Source organism: Cherax quadricarinatus, chromosome 71 (assembly GCF_038502225.1).
Source record: "Cherax quadricarinatus isolate ZL_2023a chromosome 71, ASM3850222v1, whole genome shotgun sequence".
In the NCBI taxonomy this organism is placed as follows: Eukaryota; Metazoa; Arthropoda; class Malacostraca; order Decapoda; family Parastacidae; genus Cherax; species Cherax quadricarinatus.
The window spans coordinates 12,470,770-12,486,773 of NC_091362.1; the positions used below are offsets into that span (position 1 = coordinate 12,470,770).

General features: G+C 42.9%; 1 protein-coding gene across 2 annotated transcripts in view; it reads right to left on the bottom strand.

Annotated features, from left to right (window-relative positions):
* The window catches only part of LOC128700300 (ras-related protein Rab-11A), an 86,937-nt gene extending 71,816 nt beyond the window's left edge, over positions 1–15,121 (bottom strand). For both annotated transcript variants that reach the window (XM_053793382.2, XM_053793381.1), the window contains exon 1: positions 15,043–15,121. In XM_053793382.2, coding sequence (XP_053649357.1) covers positions 15,043–15,106 — 64 coding nt within the window. In that variant the 5' untranslated portion in view covers positions 15,107–15,121. The remainder of the gene's footprint in view (positions 1–15,042) is intronic.
* Between the last annotated feature and the right edge of the window lie 883 nt (positions 15,122–16,004).

The window sequence follows — 16,004 nt, forward strand, 5'->3', positions numbered from 1 at the left end:
GCTCTTCATGAGTTTTGATATGAACCACCGAGTCTTAATATAAACATTGGTAACTGATCCGTTTGTTAGAAGTAATGAAGGTCCCTGGTACGATTTTTTTTCTAATAAATATGCCCTAGTGCTTGCTATGTCCTTTAAACCAGCGGCTCTTGTCATATTACTAGAGGAAAGTGCGCTTGCTCACTCATCCCTGAAACTGATGCCTATACAGGTTATTGCTCTCTAAATTTAGCCGTGACGGTTTCTGCGTATTCATATCTAAACAACAGTTATCCACCAGCTATTTGCAGTCAGTTTTTCTGGTTAGTTTTGTATCCATTTGCTGTATCTGATGAACAAATAATGTATTATTTATTTACTGTATTTTATGTAATCATAGGGTGAAATTATGACCGCGTGGCCCGGCTGGCAAAGCTCTCGCTTCACACAAGGTGGGCCCGGGTTCGACTCTTGGCGGGGTAGAAACATTTCGACGCGTTTCCTTACACATGTTGTCCTGTTCACCTACCAGGGTATTAGTCCACTGGTATGGGTCGCATCCTGGGGGGTCAAGATTGAGGACCCCAATGGAAATAAGACAGACAGTCCTCGATGACGCACTGCCTTTCTTGGGTTATCCTGGGTGGCTAACCCTGCGAGTTAAAAATCCGAACGATATCTTATCTTATTTTATCGTAATTCATTGGAGAAGTACTGTGATACAGTGTACAAGCAGCCTGCATAACCAAGTGAAAAGAGATGACAGGATTCTGAAAAATTCTATTAATCTGGACAAGCACCTAAAGTCGGTACCTGACCAGCCGGGCTGTGGCTCGTACGTTGGATTGCGTGCAGCCAGCAGTAACAGCCTGGTTGATCAGGCTCTGATCCACCAGGAGGCCTGGTCACACCGGGCCGCGGGGGCGCTGACCCCCGGAACCCTCTCCAGATAAACTCCAGGTAATCGGCCAGGAAGATAATTGACGACTAGCCCACTCGTGTTAGCATGGGCCAGTAGACTTACCTCAGCGCCCCTCAGTCAGACGTGTTCATATGGTCAGTCCTGAGTTACAATAAATGAAAATGAAAGACGTTTGGTTACAGTGGATGGGTTGACACTGTACGAGGATGAATTTCGTTACTTGGAGTATACCTGGAGAAGGTTTCGAGGGTCAACGCCCCCGCGGCCCGGTCTGAGACCAGGTCTCGTGGTAGATCAGGGTCTGATCAACCAGGCTGTTACTGCTGGCCACACGCAAGCTGACATACGAACCACAGCCCGGCTGGTTAGGTACCTTCTTGAAGCGCCTTCTGTAGACAGCCTGTACTGTCTGCACAGACAGCCCATGCTGTCTGCCAGCTTAGTTCATATTTCGCGCCATGCTGGTGCTGCCACCTATAGGCCTTGCCACTTCAGTATGCCCAGACTTGCCTCACTCTCACTCACACAGCGGCCTAGCAGCAAGACACAAGGCCTCCCAGCTCTCTCTCGTGGCATGGCCCTGCCCGGGCCATGGGCACAAACACACAAGCCTGTGTAACCCACCACTACTTGTCAATAAACTAAGAAGCCTCCGAAGACGTATATCATTCACAACCCGCTACAGCTACAAAACAACCCCTCATATATACTTCTTGAAGACAGCCAGGGGTCTATTGGTAATCCCCCTTATGTATGCTTGGAGGCAGTTGAACAGTCTTGGGTCTCTAACACTTATTGTGTTGTCTCTTAATGTACTCGTGGCGCCCTGCTTTTCATTAGGGGAATATTGCATCTCCTGCCGAGTCTTTTGCTTTCATAGAGAGTGATTTTCGTCTGCAAGTTTAGTACCAAACCCTCTAGGATTTCCAAGTGTATATTATCATATATCTTTCTTGCCTGCATTCCAGGGAATACAAATCAAGGAACTTCAACCGTTCCCAGTAATTTAGGCGCTTTATCGTACTTATGTGTGCCGTGAAAGTTCTTTGTACACTCTGTAGGTCAATTAGTGTACAGCAGTATTCCAGCCTAGAGAGAACAAGCGATTTGAAGAGAATCATCATGGGCTTCTCGTCCCTAGCTTTGAAGGTTCTCATTATCTATCCTATCATTTTTCTAGCAGATGCGGAAGATACATTGTTGTGGTCTTTGAAGGTGAGATCCTCTGACATTATCACTCCCATGTCCTTCACATTATTTTTTCGGTCTATTGTATAGTTAGAATTTGTCGTGTACCCTGATACAATTTTAATTTCCTCAAGTTTTCCATATCTGAGTAGTTGAAAATTCTCTTCATTGAGCTTCATATTGTTTTGAGTGGTCCATCTGAAGATTTGGTTGATGTCCGCTTGGAGTCTTGCGGTGTCTTCGATGAAGGTCAATGTCATGGCAATTCGGGTGTCATCTGCAAAGGAAGACACGAAGCTATGACTTACATCTCTATGTCAGATATGAGGTTGAGGAATAGGATGGGAACAGAGCTTTTCACCTTTGCCGCTTCAGACTTTACTCTGTTTACTATTACTCTTTGTGTTCTATTTGTTAGGAAGTTATAGATCCATGTATCAACTTTTCCTGTTATTCCTTAATCACGCATTTTGTGCGCTATCACACCGCGGTCGCACTTGTCAAAGGCTTTCCCTAAGTCTGTGTATACTTCATCTGCATTTTGTTGAAAGGTTCTTGATCCAAAGAAGTGGACATACCCCTTCTTTCCTCCTATCAAACTTGATTACTCATCATTTCCCAGGAGTTATATGTCCCCCCACTAAGGACTTAGCGCTTTCTCACGAATCATTACAGGATTTGCAATTAGCAATATATAATAATATTAACTGCACTGTATAAGTTGTCTCATTTATATTTTCGTCTTTGTCATTGTAGCTGGCATGAAGTACATTACAATATGGGCGCCTGTTTGCTAGAAACTCTAAACCCATATGGTTTAGCGTTTCTAGCAAACAGCGTTTCATTACTTCCCAATCCCACAGTGTCTGGGGATTGGGAAGTAATCATATTTGATCCAAAGGAAGGTAGTAATGACATCAATTCCTTGGATCAAGAGCTTTTTATCTACATTAAGGCACTTTTGAAGGCCAAGTGCTAGCTGTACCTGCCTCTCATCTGCCCGACACAGGTCTTAGTACTAACTCTCACCACAGTTTACCTGGAGTTTACCTGGAGAGAGTTCCGGGGGTCAACGCCCCCGCGGCCCGGTCTGTGACCAGGCCTCCTGGTGGATCAGAGCCTGATCTACCAGGCTGTTACTGCTGGCTGCACGCAAACCAACGTACGAGCCACAGCCCGGCTGATCCGGAACTACCTTTAGGTGCTTGTCCAGTGCCAGCTTGAAGACTGCCAGGGGTCTGTTGGTAATCCCCCTTATGTGTGCTGGGAGGCAGTTGAACAGTCTCGGGCCCCTGACACTTATTGTATGGTCTCTTAACGTGCTAGTGACACCCCTGCTTTTCATTGGGGGGATGGTGCATCGTCTGCCAAGTCTTTTGCTTTCGTAGTGAGTGATTTTCGTGTGCAAGTTCGGTACCAGTTCCTCTAGGATTTTCCAGGTGTATATAATCATGTATCTCTCCCTCCTGCGTTCCAGGGAATACAGGTTTAGGAACCTCAAGCGCTCCCAATAATTGAGGTGTTTTATCTCCGTTATGCGCGCCGTGAAAGTTCTCTGTACATTTTCTAGGTCGGCAATTTCACCTGCCTTGAAAGGTGCTGTTAGTGTGCAGCAATATTCCAGCCTAGATAGAACAAGTGACCTGAAGAGTGTCATCATGGGCTTGGCCTCCCTAGTTTTGAAGGTTCTCATTATCCATCCTGTCATTTTTCTAGCAGATGCGATTGATACAATGTTATGGTCCTTGAAGGTGAGATCCTCCGACATGATCACTCCCAGGTCTTTGACGTTGGTGTTTCGTTCTATTTTGTGGCCAGAATTTGTTTTGTACTCTGATGAAGATTTAATTTCCTCATGTTTACCATATCTGAGTAATTGAAATTTCTCATCGTTGAACTTCATATTGTTTTCTGCAGCCCACTGAAAGATTTGGTTGATGTCCGCCTGGAGCTTTGCAGTGTCTGCAATGGAAGACACTGTCATGCAGATTCGGGTGTCATCTGCAAAGGAAGACACGGTGCTGTGGCTGACATCCTTGTCTATGTCGGATATGAGGACGAGGAACAAGATGGGAGCGAGTACTGTGCCTTGTGGAACAGAGCTTTTCACAGTAGCTGCCTCGGACTTTACTCTGTTGACGACTACTCTCTGTGTTCTGTTAGTGAGGAAATTATAGATCCATCGACCGACTTTTCCTGTTATTCCTTTAGCACGCATTTTGTGCGCTATTACGCCATGGTCACACTTGTCGAAGGCTTTTGCAAAGTCTGTATATATTACATCTGCATTCTTTTTGTCTTCTAGTGCATTTAGGACCTTGTCGTAGTGATCCAATAGTTGAGACAGACAGGAGCGACCTGTTCTAAACCCATGTTGCCCTGGGTTGTGTAACTGATGGGTTTCTAGATGGGTGGTGATCTTGCTTCTTAGGACCCTTTCAAAGATTTTTATGATATGGGATGTTAGTGCTATTGGTCTGTAGTTCTTTGCTGTTGCTTTACTGCCCCCTTTGTGGAGTGGGGCTATGTCTGTTGTTTTTAGTAACTGTGGGACGACCCCCGTGTCCATGCTCCCTCTCCATAGGATGGAAAAGGCTCGTGATAGGGGCTTCTTGCAGTTCTTGATGAACACAGAGTTCCATGAGTCTGGCCCTGGGGCAGAGTGCATGGGCATGTCATTTATCGCCTGTTCGAAGTCATTTGGCGTCAGGATAACATCGGATAGGCTTGTGTTAATCAAATTTTGTGGCTCTCTCATAAAAAAATTCATTTTGATCTTCGACTCTCAGTCTGGTTAGCGGCTTGCTAAAAACTGAGTCATACTGGGACTTGAGTAGCTCACTCATTTCCTTGCTGTCATCTGTGTAGGACCCATCTTGTTTAAGTAGGGGCCCAATACTGGACGTTGTTCTCGATTTTGATTTGGCATAGGAGAAGAAATACTTTGGGTTTCTTTCGATTTCATTTATGGCTTTTAGTTCTTCCCGCGATTCCTGACTCCTAAAGGATTCTTTTAGCTTAAGTTCGATGCTTGCTATTTCTCTGACCAGTGTCTCCCTACGCATTTCAGATATATTGACCTCTTTTAGCCGCTCTGTTATTCTTTTCCGTCGCCTGTAAAGGGAGCGCCTGTCTTTCTGTTTTACATCTACTCCTCCTTTTTCTTAGAGGAATAAGCCTTGTGCATACATCGAGTGCCACCGAGTTAATCTGTTCTAGGCATAAGTTGGGGTCTGTGTTGCTTAGTATATCTTCCCAGCTTATATCGGTTAGGACTTGGTTTACTTGGTCCCACTTTATGTTTTTGTTATTGAAGCTGAATTTGGTGAATGCTCCCTCGTGACTAATCTCATTATGTCGGTCTGGGGCTCCGCGCATACATGACTGAACCTCAATTATGTTGTGATCTGAGTATATTGTTTTTGATATGGTGACATTTCTTATCAGATCATCATTGTTAGTGAAGATGAGGTCTAGTGTATTCTCCAGTCTAGTAGGCTCTATTATTTGCTGGTTTAAATTGAATTTTGTGCAGAGATTTAAAAGCTCGCGTGAGTGTGAGTTTTCATCAGAGCTGCCTCCTGGTGTTATTACTGCAACAATATTATTTGCTATATTCCTCCATTTTAGGTGCCTTAAGTTGAAATCCCCCAGGAGCAAGATGTTGGGTGCAGGAGCTGGAAGGTTTTCCAGACAGTGGTCAATTTTTAACAGCTGTTCCTGGAATTGCTGGGATGTTGCATCCGGAGGCTTGTAGACTACCACAATGACTAGGTTTTGGTTCTCGACCTTTACTGCTAAAACTTCCACTACATCATTTGAGGCATTTAGCCTATCCTCATGGGATAAATAGGATACTGAAAGGATTTGTAACACAGCACAAAAAAATAATATCCACTTCCATAGTATACGGTAATCAATAATTTGCAGCTGTATCAATGTTGTATGCCTGGAGAGGGTTTCGGGGGTCAACGCCCCCGTGGCCCGGGCCGTGACTAGGCCTCGTGGTGGATCAGGGCCTGATCAACCAGGCTGTTACTGTTGGCCGCACGTAAGCCTGTCCAGCGCCTTCTTGAAGACAGCCAGAAGTATTAACTCTTGTGTATAAACTTTATAACAGTGTGATGTACAGTAGTTTCAGTCCTGATGTATGTCTACCTCATGAACTTTTATAACATATACACTTATTACCTATCCTGACAATGTAACATCTGTGCACGTTAAAAAGTAAAGATTCTTCTTCCTATTATTATTATTATTATTATTATTATTATTATTATTATTATTATTATTATTATTATTATTTTCTACCTGGGGCAAGAAATGGCGAATTGAATTTGCATCTGAGAAAACGTAATGGGCTCACCTGGGTAAAAAAAAAACTTTAAAACACTCACTAAATTACCCATGCAGTTGTTTTTTTTAAAGGCTACAATATATGACTGTATTAAAGAAGGTAATATAGAGGGAGGTACTACCTCTAGTGCTATTTGGGACCCACAGCCTCGGAGAATATAAAACTACAGTACTAAAAGTTTGGTTTCTCCCTGGAACTGTTTGAGTATATTTCCCTGCCACCTCCCTATGTATATGGGCACTGGTGCAATAGTTATATATTTATGCAAGAATATATTTAGGACGTATTCGTCTCTCGACCTGCGGGGAGAGAGGACGCTTCTACAGTTTCTCTTGCACGCCACCTGGTGAGGAAAACATAGCATTAGCACCAAGATGGCGGACCGAATGAACCGGCGCATAAATACTGTCTGCATTGAGCTGGTTAGAGGATCTTTAAGCAGCGCCACGCTGTATGGTGTGACACTGAATGGTATGTCAAGGGTCTTCGTGAAGTTCATGAGAGCTGACTTCTACTCTACCATCGTCGACGAATTTCAAGAAAGGAGGATGAGTATCAATTCGGCAGTGGAAGTATGCTTGCATGATGTGTCTAAGTATTTTACTTGGGAAGGTAAGGAATGTACCTTTTGAGGCAACAGCATACAGCCTACAAGATGTGTTCAGTGGTTATGGGACTGTACACTCGGCGAGCATGGGAATGTGGAGGGACGGCCCGAAGGATGCCGGAAGGATCCTTCACACTGAAAATGACCCTGAGGAGGCCGATACCATCATATGTCACATTGCATAGCCATAGAACACAGGTTTTTGTACACTATGCGGGGCAGAGGAAGACGTGCCGTTTATGTGACTCTTATGAGCACATGGTGGCACAATGCCCCAGGAGACAGGGCCCTAGGCGTCAAGAGACAGCTTCTGAGGATACGCAATTAGAAGCTGCGGACGTTATGACGGGTGAAGTGGAAAGACGGGGTAAAGGCCTATGGAGTGAGGAGGTCGACAGAGCAGAGGTGGTTTTGGAGACGTGTGTTACACTACCAGTGGAAACGGAGGGGGAGGGAATATCGCTGTCAGACAGACCGTTAGGTACTACAGATTCAGCTCAGGAAGGGATTTTGGAGGCTGTGCTGGAGGATTTTTTGGAAGAGTCGGACCATGGTGTGGAAGGTGATGTGAGGTCAGGTGATGTCAAGGTGATGGATGCACAGAAACGGGGTAAGGAAGACTTGAGTGAGGTTCGAAAGGAGAGCAATGTGGTGGTGGAGGTCCATCAAGAAGATGTGGTTGCAGAAGATATGTGTGTAGAGGGTAGCTCCCGCAAGAGATCAGTGGGGGCATCAGACATGGATGAAGTCCTCACACCAGCGCAGAGGCCTGGGAAGAAGATGTGGGCAGCTGTGGTAGCAACAGCAAGTCCGGGAGGAGGGGGGGGGCAATGGGAAGTTCAGCAGGAAGGGACAGGGAGGGGTTGGAGGGCAGGAACGAGGGATTGATAGAGAAGGACCGAAACCTATGAAAGGAGGACCAAGTAAGCCTCAGCGGCACAGGGGTAAGCCGCCATTCTTGTAAAATTCAGGTGTGTAACTTTCAATGTAAACGGTCATAAAACCGAGGTCAAGAGGGTATGGTTAGAGTGGGTTTTGAGGAGATTTAGTATTGATGTCTGTTTTTTGCAGGAACATAACCATAGGTTAGGATGTGAGTTGTTGTTGAAAGGTTATAGGTTGTTTACCAGTGATGCTTTGAGGTTGAAAGGAGGTGTGGCTGTGGCGGTAAAGGAGACCAGTCCTTTGCGTATCCTGGGTTGGGAGGAGGGGGGGAGGGTTATCAGGGTGGATGGGTTTTGGGGGGCCAGGAGGGTTAGTTTTGTAGGTGTGTACATGCCAGCAACTAGTAACGCTAGAGTGAAGGTGGATTTTGTACGCGATGTTCTGGTATATCACTTGAGAGGTTTACCTGATTTTACGGTGATTGGTGGGGATTGGAATTGTGTCATTAGGAATGGTGATGTGGTTCCGAGGGGGGCGGGTTGTGTTTTGGGGGTTCTGCGGGATGTTTTGCGAGATGTTGGAGTGGTAGATGTGGTGGGAAGTAGGGGATATGGAGTGGAGCACACTTTTATTCGTAGGGGATATGAGGCACGGTTAGATAGGATTTCTGTTAGGCAGGGCATAGGTGTGGAGAGGGTGAGGACTATCGATGTGGGTTTTTCTGATCATCGTGCTGTCATAGCAGATTTGAGGGTAGATGGCATAGTGAGAGTTTATGCGGGATACTGGAAATTAAATGTGAGGCTACTTAGGGACGAGGGTGACCCTACAGGTTTTGAAGATTGGTGGAAATCCTTTTGGGAGACTAGGAATATGGAAATGGATTTGCTGGATTGGTGGGAAATGAGGGCTAAAGTTGAAATCGCGAAATTTTTTTGAAGTACGGGGTAAGGAGATGGCGAGGTGGAGCTATGGTCTACAAAATTATCTTGAGGGTCAGTTAAATGACTGTTATGCAGAGGATCGGGTGGGGCAGAGTGAGGACATGGAACGTTTGCGAAATAGGTTGGCGGAAATTCACAATGAAAAATTTGAGGCAATTCGAGTTAGGGCGGGGTTGGAGGATGTTTTAAGGGGGGATAGGCCATCAGGTTTTGTATTAAGGAGGTTTAAGGAACGGCAGGCGAAAACCACCTTGGCATATATATTGAGGCAGGTACAGGGAGGGGTGGCTTTGAGGAGGGTCAAGGCCTATCCACCAAGGAAAATATTAGTTTGTATGCAGATTTTTGGTTTAGGGAGAAGTGGAGGAGGGATGGCGGGGGAGTGGGTGAGGGACGTTTTGGGGATGAAGGGTTTAATAGGGTATTAAGTGAGCAGGACAGTGACAGACTCGAGGGTAGTATTAGTGTAGAGGAGGTGGAGGAGGCAGTTTTTGGGCTGTGCCAGGGTAAAACCCCAGGCATAGACGGCATACCAAACGATTTTTATAGGTGTCATTGGGGGAGTGTACGGCATTGTCTGGTGGGGGTTTTGAATTGTATGTTAAGTAGTGGGAGGATGGGGAAATCGCAAAGAACGGGTGTCACGGTTTTAGTGCCCAAAAAGAAGGAATGCCGAGTTTTGAATGATTACCGTGCGATTACGTTAATGTGCTCGGATTACAAGATTTTTGCTAAGGTTTTGGGCAACAGAATGAGGAAAGTGTTGGGTTTAGTGTTACATAGGGGGCAGTTGGGAATTCCGGGGAGAAGGATGAGGGATGGACATGGTTTGATTAGGGATTTTCTAGAGAGATGTATGGGAGGGGGAATACTAGGTTTAGATTGGGTGAATGCATATGATTGCGTGGACAGAGATTTCTTAGGGGTTTGCTTAGAGAGGTTGGGGTTTCGGGAGGGGGTAGTGAGGTGGGTGAACACCCTGTATGCTGAGGCAGAGGTGAGGGTACAGGTCAATGGGAGGCTGGGTGAAAGTGTACCGATGGAGAGAGGTTTGAGGCAGGGCTGTCCGATGTCACAGCTGCTCTTTGCATGTGTGCAGAATCCTTTTTATGAGTCTGTTGAGCAGGTGATGGACAAACAGGAGATGGAGGGGGGTGCAAAGGGGGCATCGTTGGGTATGTGGATGATACTACTGTTTTGCTACGGGGTAAGGAGGAGTTAAGGAGGGTGGGTAGAGTGATTCAGATGTTTGGTATGAATACCAGAATGAGAGTAAATACGGTGAAATCAAGGTTACTAGAGGTCGGTAATTGGATAGGGGGGGGGCTTGGGGATGGGGTTAGGATGGACAGTGGTTGATAGAATCAGGGTATGTGGGATATGGTATATGGCGGAAGTGCAGGTATGCAGAAGGGTAAATTCGGAGTCTGTCACGGGTAAGGTTTTAAGTAGACTAGGAGGTTTAAGTGCGAGGGACTTAGCTTTACATCAGAGGGTAGTGGTGGTAAATTCACTTGTCTATAGCAAGGTATGGGGGGTGGCAGAGGTTTTTCCCTTAGAGGTACGAGATATTGTGGAAATGCAGAGGAGGGTGCTGAAGTTTGTTTGGGGATTTGAGAGGGCATGGTTAAGTAAGGAGGTAGTTATGACGGATATTCGAAGAGGAGGTTTAGGTTTGTTGCCTTTAGGACTGAGAGTAATGGCTGTATATATCAAGCGGAGGTATATAAGGGAAGGGGGTGTGAGGGGAGCCAAAGTAGGAAGAGTTATGGAGGAGGCACGTAAATGGTGGAGTGGGATGGAATTGAGGTTTTGTGAAGATATGTTGAGATTTTTATTGACAGTGCAACAGGTGGATAACATCAAAGTGAAAAGGTTGTTGAGGGTAGTGAAAGGTCAGGAAATTATGCAAGGGGTAGCCGTGTATCCAACGTATGATTGGGGGGTTATTTGGAAAGATTTTAGTAAGCTTCGGATACCGGCTAGAGTAAGAGAATTAGTGTATCGTTTTATCATGAGGATTCTGGCTTCCAAGGAGGTGTTACGTTGTATGGGGTTTGTGGAAGAGGCTTTTTGTCAGTTTTGTGGTGATGTTGAAACGGCGTTTCATGTGGTCTTCTTTTGTACCTCCTTGGAGGGGGTGAGATCATGGATGGGTGGGGTTATCAGACTGTTGGGGGGGGGGGGGTCGTTTGCCGCTTTTAAGGGCTTTACTACTAGATGTAAGGGGAGTGCCTAGGGATGTTGGAAGGGCTATAATGTATATTATAGTAGATTATCTGGATATCTCATGGGGAATGAGGGGATTAAGGGGTGATACGAGGATAAAAGCATTGGCGGCTAGATTCTATAGGACGAAGTGTAGGAATATGCTGGTTTATGGGGCGTCCTGGGAAAAAAGTTTCCCAGAAGGTTATAGGAACCTCACTGTGGGTTCCCCTTGTCGGGGTCCCTGAGGTTGGACAAAGGAGTGATCTCCTTATGGGGGGTTGTAAAGGTTTTTTTTTTGTTTTTCTCTGGAGCTTATGTAGTGTGTAAGAGGAAGGTAGTGAGAATTAGGTATGGATGGTACACAATGTTTCACGAGGATGTTTGTCATAGAGAGATATAAGTGTGGTTTCCAGGGTTAATTTTCTAAGCCTGATGGTTATGTTCAGTGTTTAAAATTTCCTTGATAGCCAGGATACCGAGCCCTTAGGATCTCGTTTTTAAGTAATTAGATTGGCAAGTTGGTTTCAACAAAAAAAATTCTGAGATACGTGTCAGTTCTTTTGGGACTGGCAAATTACAGCAGCCTTATCCTTATTACTTCTCTAGTCTTATGTTTAACTTTTATTGTCTGATGAAGGTTCTATGTGAAAACATTTAAGTGTATGTATAGGTTTTGGGTCTATACCATGTTTTTATGGGGTTATACCAAAAAAGTCTTGTGGACAAGATTTTCGGTTTATATACATATGTGGGAGGTTCAATTATGTATAGGGTTTGGTTTTAACCCCTTTAATGTGCCGAGGTTTTGCTATAAAAACTTGTTCTGGGTTATTTTATTATTGTATGTTACATGTATGTTGTTCTGTTTTCTGTATCAGAATTATTGTATTTGAGGGTTTAACATATTAATAATATTAAAATACTGTTTCTCTATGGTTATTGTGCATAAGGAATCATACGTTCCTTCCGAATTCCTATTGGTTAGGATATAATGTAGCATAACTTAACCAATACTCTGTACCCTGTCATAGCGGGTATGTTAGGGTTTTGTCTTGTTTTGTAGTTGTTATGGAAGCTTTGGTTAAGGTCTTTTTACTTTACTGACATAATATGTGTAGTACATATATTGTGTGTGTTAAAGGTGGTTATGGTTTTAGTCTTGTGTGAAAATTTCAACTTTAGCAATCTTGTGATGTTGTACATTTGTATGATGTTTTCGTTGTAATAGGACATGTCAGGTATTCATTTACATTGTTAAACTATGTAAAGTTTCATTTTGGTGTGTTTTCTGTGGGTACAATGGCTTGGCGGCAACTATTAATGACTGTTATACTTTAGTGAGGTTTGTCTTAGCGTGTATTGTTTGCTATAACAAGATGTTATAATACTAGTTACCGCCAGGAATAACCTGGTACTAGTAGCACAAAAGAATGTTATTGTATTCCTGTACTATTATTATGCATCCTTTGTACTTTGTAAGGTTTCTAATAAAAATATAAAAAAAAAACCTCCCTATGTATATGGGCACTGGTGCAAGAATATATTTAGGACTTCCAGTTGTTAAATTAAGTTACATTTTCCAGCTTATCTACTAAGTACAAGAAAAATTTTTGGTCAATGGCAATTCAGATTTATATTTTTGAACAGAAATATGTGACAAAATGTTCATATCAAAAACAGTATAGTTGGAAAATATGTATCATATACGCATTTGCAAATACCAGATTCTAATATTAAACTGCTAAATAGTTACCCATTATTAATTAAGCTACCTATTACAATTTTCCATTCCATGATACTGTAACCTATATGTAATTAACTATATTGGTTCTGAGTTATAACAAGATAAGGTTTTATATAAAACACACACTGTAAATGCCTACGCATTTCCTACATGTGACACATCTTGTGTCACCCTAAGCAAGTGACTATATATGTTTTATCTACACCTTATCTACTTACGTTTATAACTTTCTCACTACTGAAAACCAACTGACCACAGTGCATTCTTTAGCTATGAGTCATGTAATGAACAGACACATGTTCAAACAAGTTACAAGTGACCAGACTTATATAATAACCTCATGCCTTTGTTTCAGGCTAAGGGACTGATCACCTTCTATCATGGCTCAGGGACTGACCACCCTTTGTCATGACTCAGGGACTGACCACCTTCTGTCATGACTCAGGGACTGACCACCTTCTGTCATGACTCAGGGACTGACCACCTTCTGTCATGACTCAGGGACTGACCACCTTCTGTCATGACTCAGGGACTGATCACCTCTAAATTACCTCTCTATCTCTACTGTCGGCAATACTGTAATCACCTCTGTATTTGGCTGATAGTGTCTGATGCACAGGTGAAACGTTTCGTCAATAAGGCTACTTAAGTTTTGCGCGTGTTTTACTTATCAATTTGTTGGCATTATATATTATTTATAATATGTTGCTTATGTCATTATTTATTTCCTCATATATGTAGTTTATGTAGATTTATTTGCAAGGGTCCCCATTCTGAATTCTCATTTATGCAAACTCTGTTGCCTATCAGACACCCATGCCTCGATCCAAGAGATAATTTCTCCTACTCTACCATGTGCCGCTACTTTCTTCATCAGTGTTCTGTGTGGAACTCTTATCAAAAGCCTTACTGAAGTCCCTATACACAATATTGTGTCCTTTATCATGATCTACTGCATTGAATACTTTAGTGAAGAAGATTAATAAATTCATTTGGCAAGAATGATCCTTTGTAAAGCGTGCTCAGATTCATTTATCAAAATATATTTTTGAAAGTGGCTTCAAATTACATCGGCAATTATTTATTCAATAAACTTTCCAACAAGTGATGTATGGCTGATTGGCCTATAATTTGAAGCTAAGGACCTATCTCCCATTTTGTAAGTGGGTGTGAAATTTGCCATTTTCCATTTATCTCATGTGGTTGGCGTTGTGGAAAATTGCATTTACTTGGATGTATAATTATATACATAACAGTAAATGAACAATGATAACTATTATTTATCAGTTAGACAAGTAGGAATTTGGGACACTTAGGTCGCAAAAAATGTCCCCCTTCGATACCTACAACTGTCATATCCACAAGTTGCTCTGGACCTATTAATTAAATGAAATATACATACACCAGGAATGCTGGTAAATATATAAATTTGTGGACTGTATATTAAAATTAATAAATGGTTATATATATACACAATTACATAACAGAAGTAAAATATATCTTAATATCACTCACCAATTTGACTGGAGATTAATGTGTATCATACTCAGAAAACCTCACTGTCTAAATTTATGAAAATAATGCTGGCCAGAATTATACACAAATCTAGAGAGTTTATCTGAGGTTCCTGGAGCTGTCTTGTCCAGTCGTCTGATATCTCAAGTTATGCAGGAATGCATATCCACCAATTTCGCCTCCTATTTGAGAGGTGTCAGCACAATTTTAACCTCTAGAGCACGAAAAATTCTTCCCCATTCACCAACGTTTCTAATACAAAATCAAAACCAAGATGGCTAGTGTCTCTATTTTTTTTTTCGATAACATACTTCTTTTAAAAATACAATATAGGGCATCTATTTACCTATGAATTACCGTATTTCCGGAAAATATATACAGTATTTTCCACAGGCGTTATGGATGGAAAACTGGAAGACTTTCAGATCATTACTCTGATTAGCATCAATTGTGTAAAGAGACCAAAGAGTGGTTAAGACAAGCTAGCTTCAGTCACCGTTCTGTTCATGATATATTTAATCTGAACTACAGTCACGGGAAAGGGCTACACATATTGTCCTGCCAGCTTAAAATAGCCAATATGGCAATTAACATTCAGAACAAACTCGATCAGTAATCACAATTACTCATATTTACCTAAAAAATGGAAAAATCTTGGTTTATATAACTTACTTTAAAGCAAATACTTACAATTGCCAGCGTAATCAAAGGGACTATCAAAGTCAAAATGAAATGTTAGGCGGCAGGCACACATATCTTAGTGGACAGACAATACTGACTGGCCTTGAAGGTAGGAGATTAATACCTCAATATATGAAGCTATAATATGGCCCTACAGTACCACCACAGTAGACACACTATACACCGTCAATGACACACTGCATACACCAGTAACACACTGTGTACACCAGTGACACACTGTGTACACCTCCACTGTAAACACTACCACTTACACACTGAAGGTGGAAGAACAACAGGAAGTTCGTCCTTGTTCACGAGTCCAGAACCATCATGTGTGAAATTGTTCAAGGTGACAACCTTCTATATTAATATAACACTGGTTGGCTGGTTAACTGGGTTTAAGTAAATTATTACAATCATAACTATGCGCTAAATCCACAAGGGTCATACAATTGTGTTTAAAACCTATCGACTATACGAAGGTCATTAATGGTGTATGTAGCCTCTTCACCACCAGCCAAAAATACTTTCATCCTTAAAATAAATATTAAAGTAAATTCTCAATATTTTTTTTTTTTTTTTTTATTATCACACCGGCCGATTCCCACCAAGGCAGGGTGGCCCGAAAAAGAAAAACTTTCACCATCATTCACTCCATCACTGTCTTGCCAGAAGGGTGCTTTACACTACAGTTTTTAAACTGCAACATTAACACCCCTCCTTCAGAGTGCAGGCACTGTACTTCCCATCTCCAGAACTCAAGTCCGGCCTGCCGGTTTCCCTGAATCCCTTCATAAATGTTACTTTGCTCACACTCCAACAGCACGTCAAGTATTAAAAACCATTTGTCTCCATTCACTCCTATCAAACACGCTCACGCATGCCTGCTGGAAGTCCAAGCCCCTCGCACACAAAACCTCCTTTACCCCCTCCCTCCAACCCTTCCTAGGCCGACCCCTACCCCGCCTTCC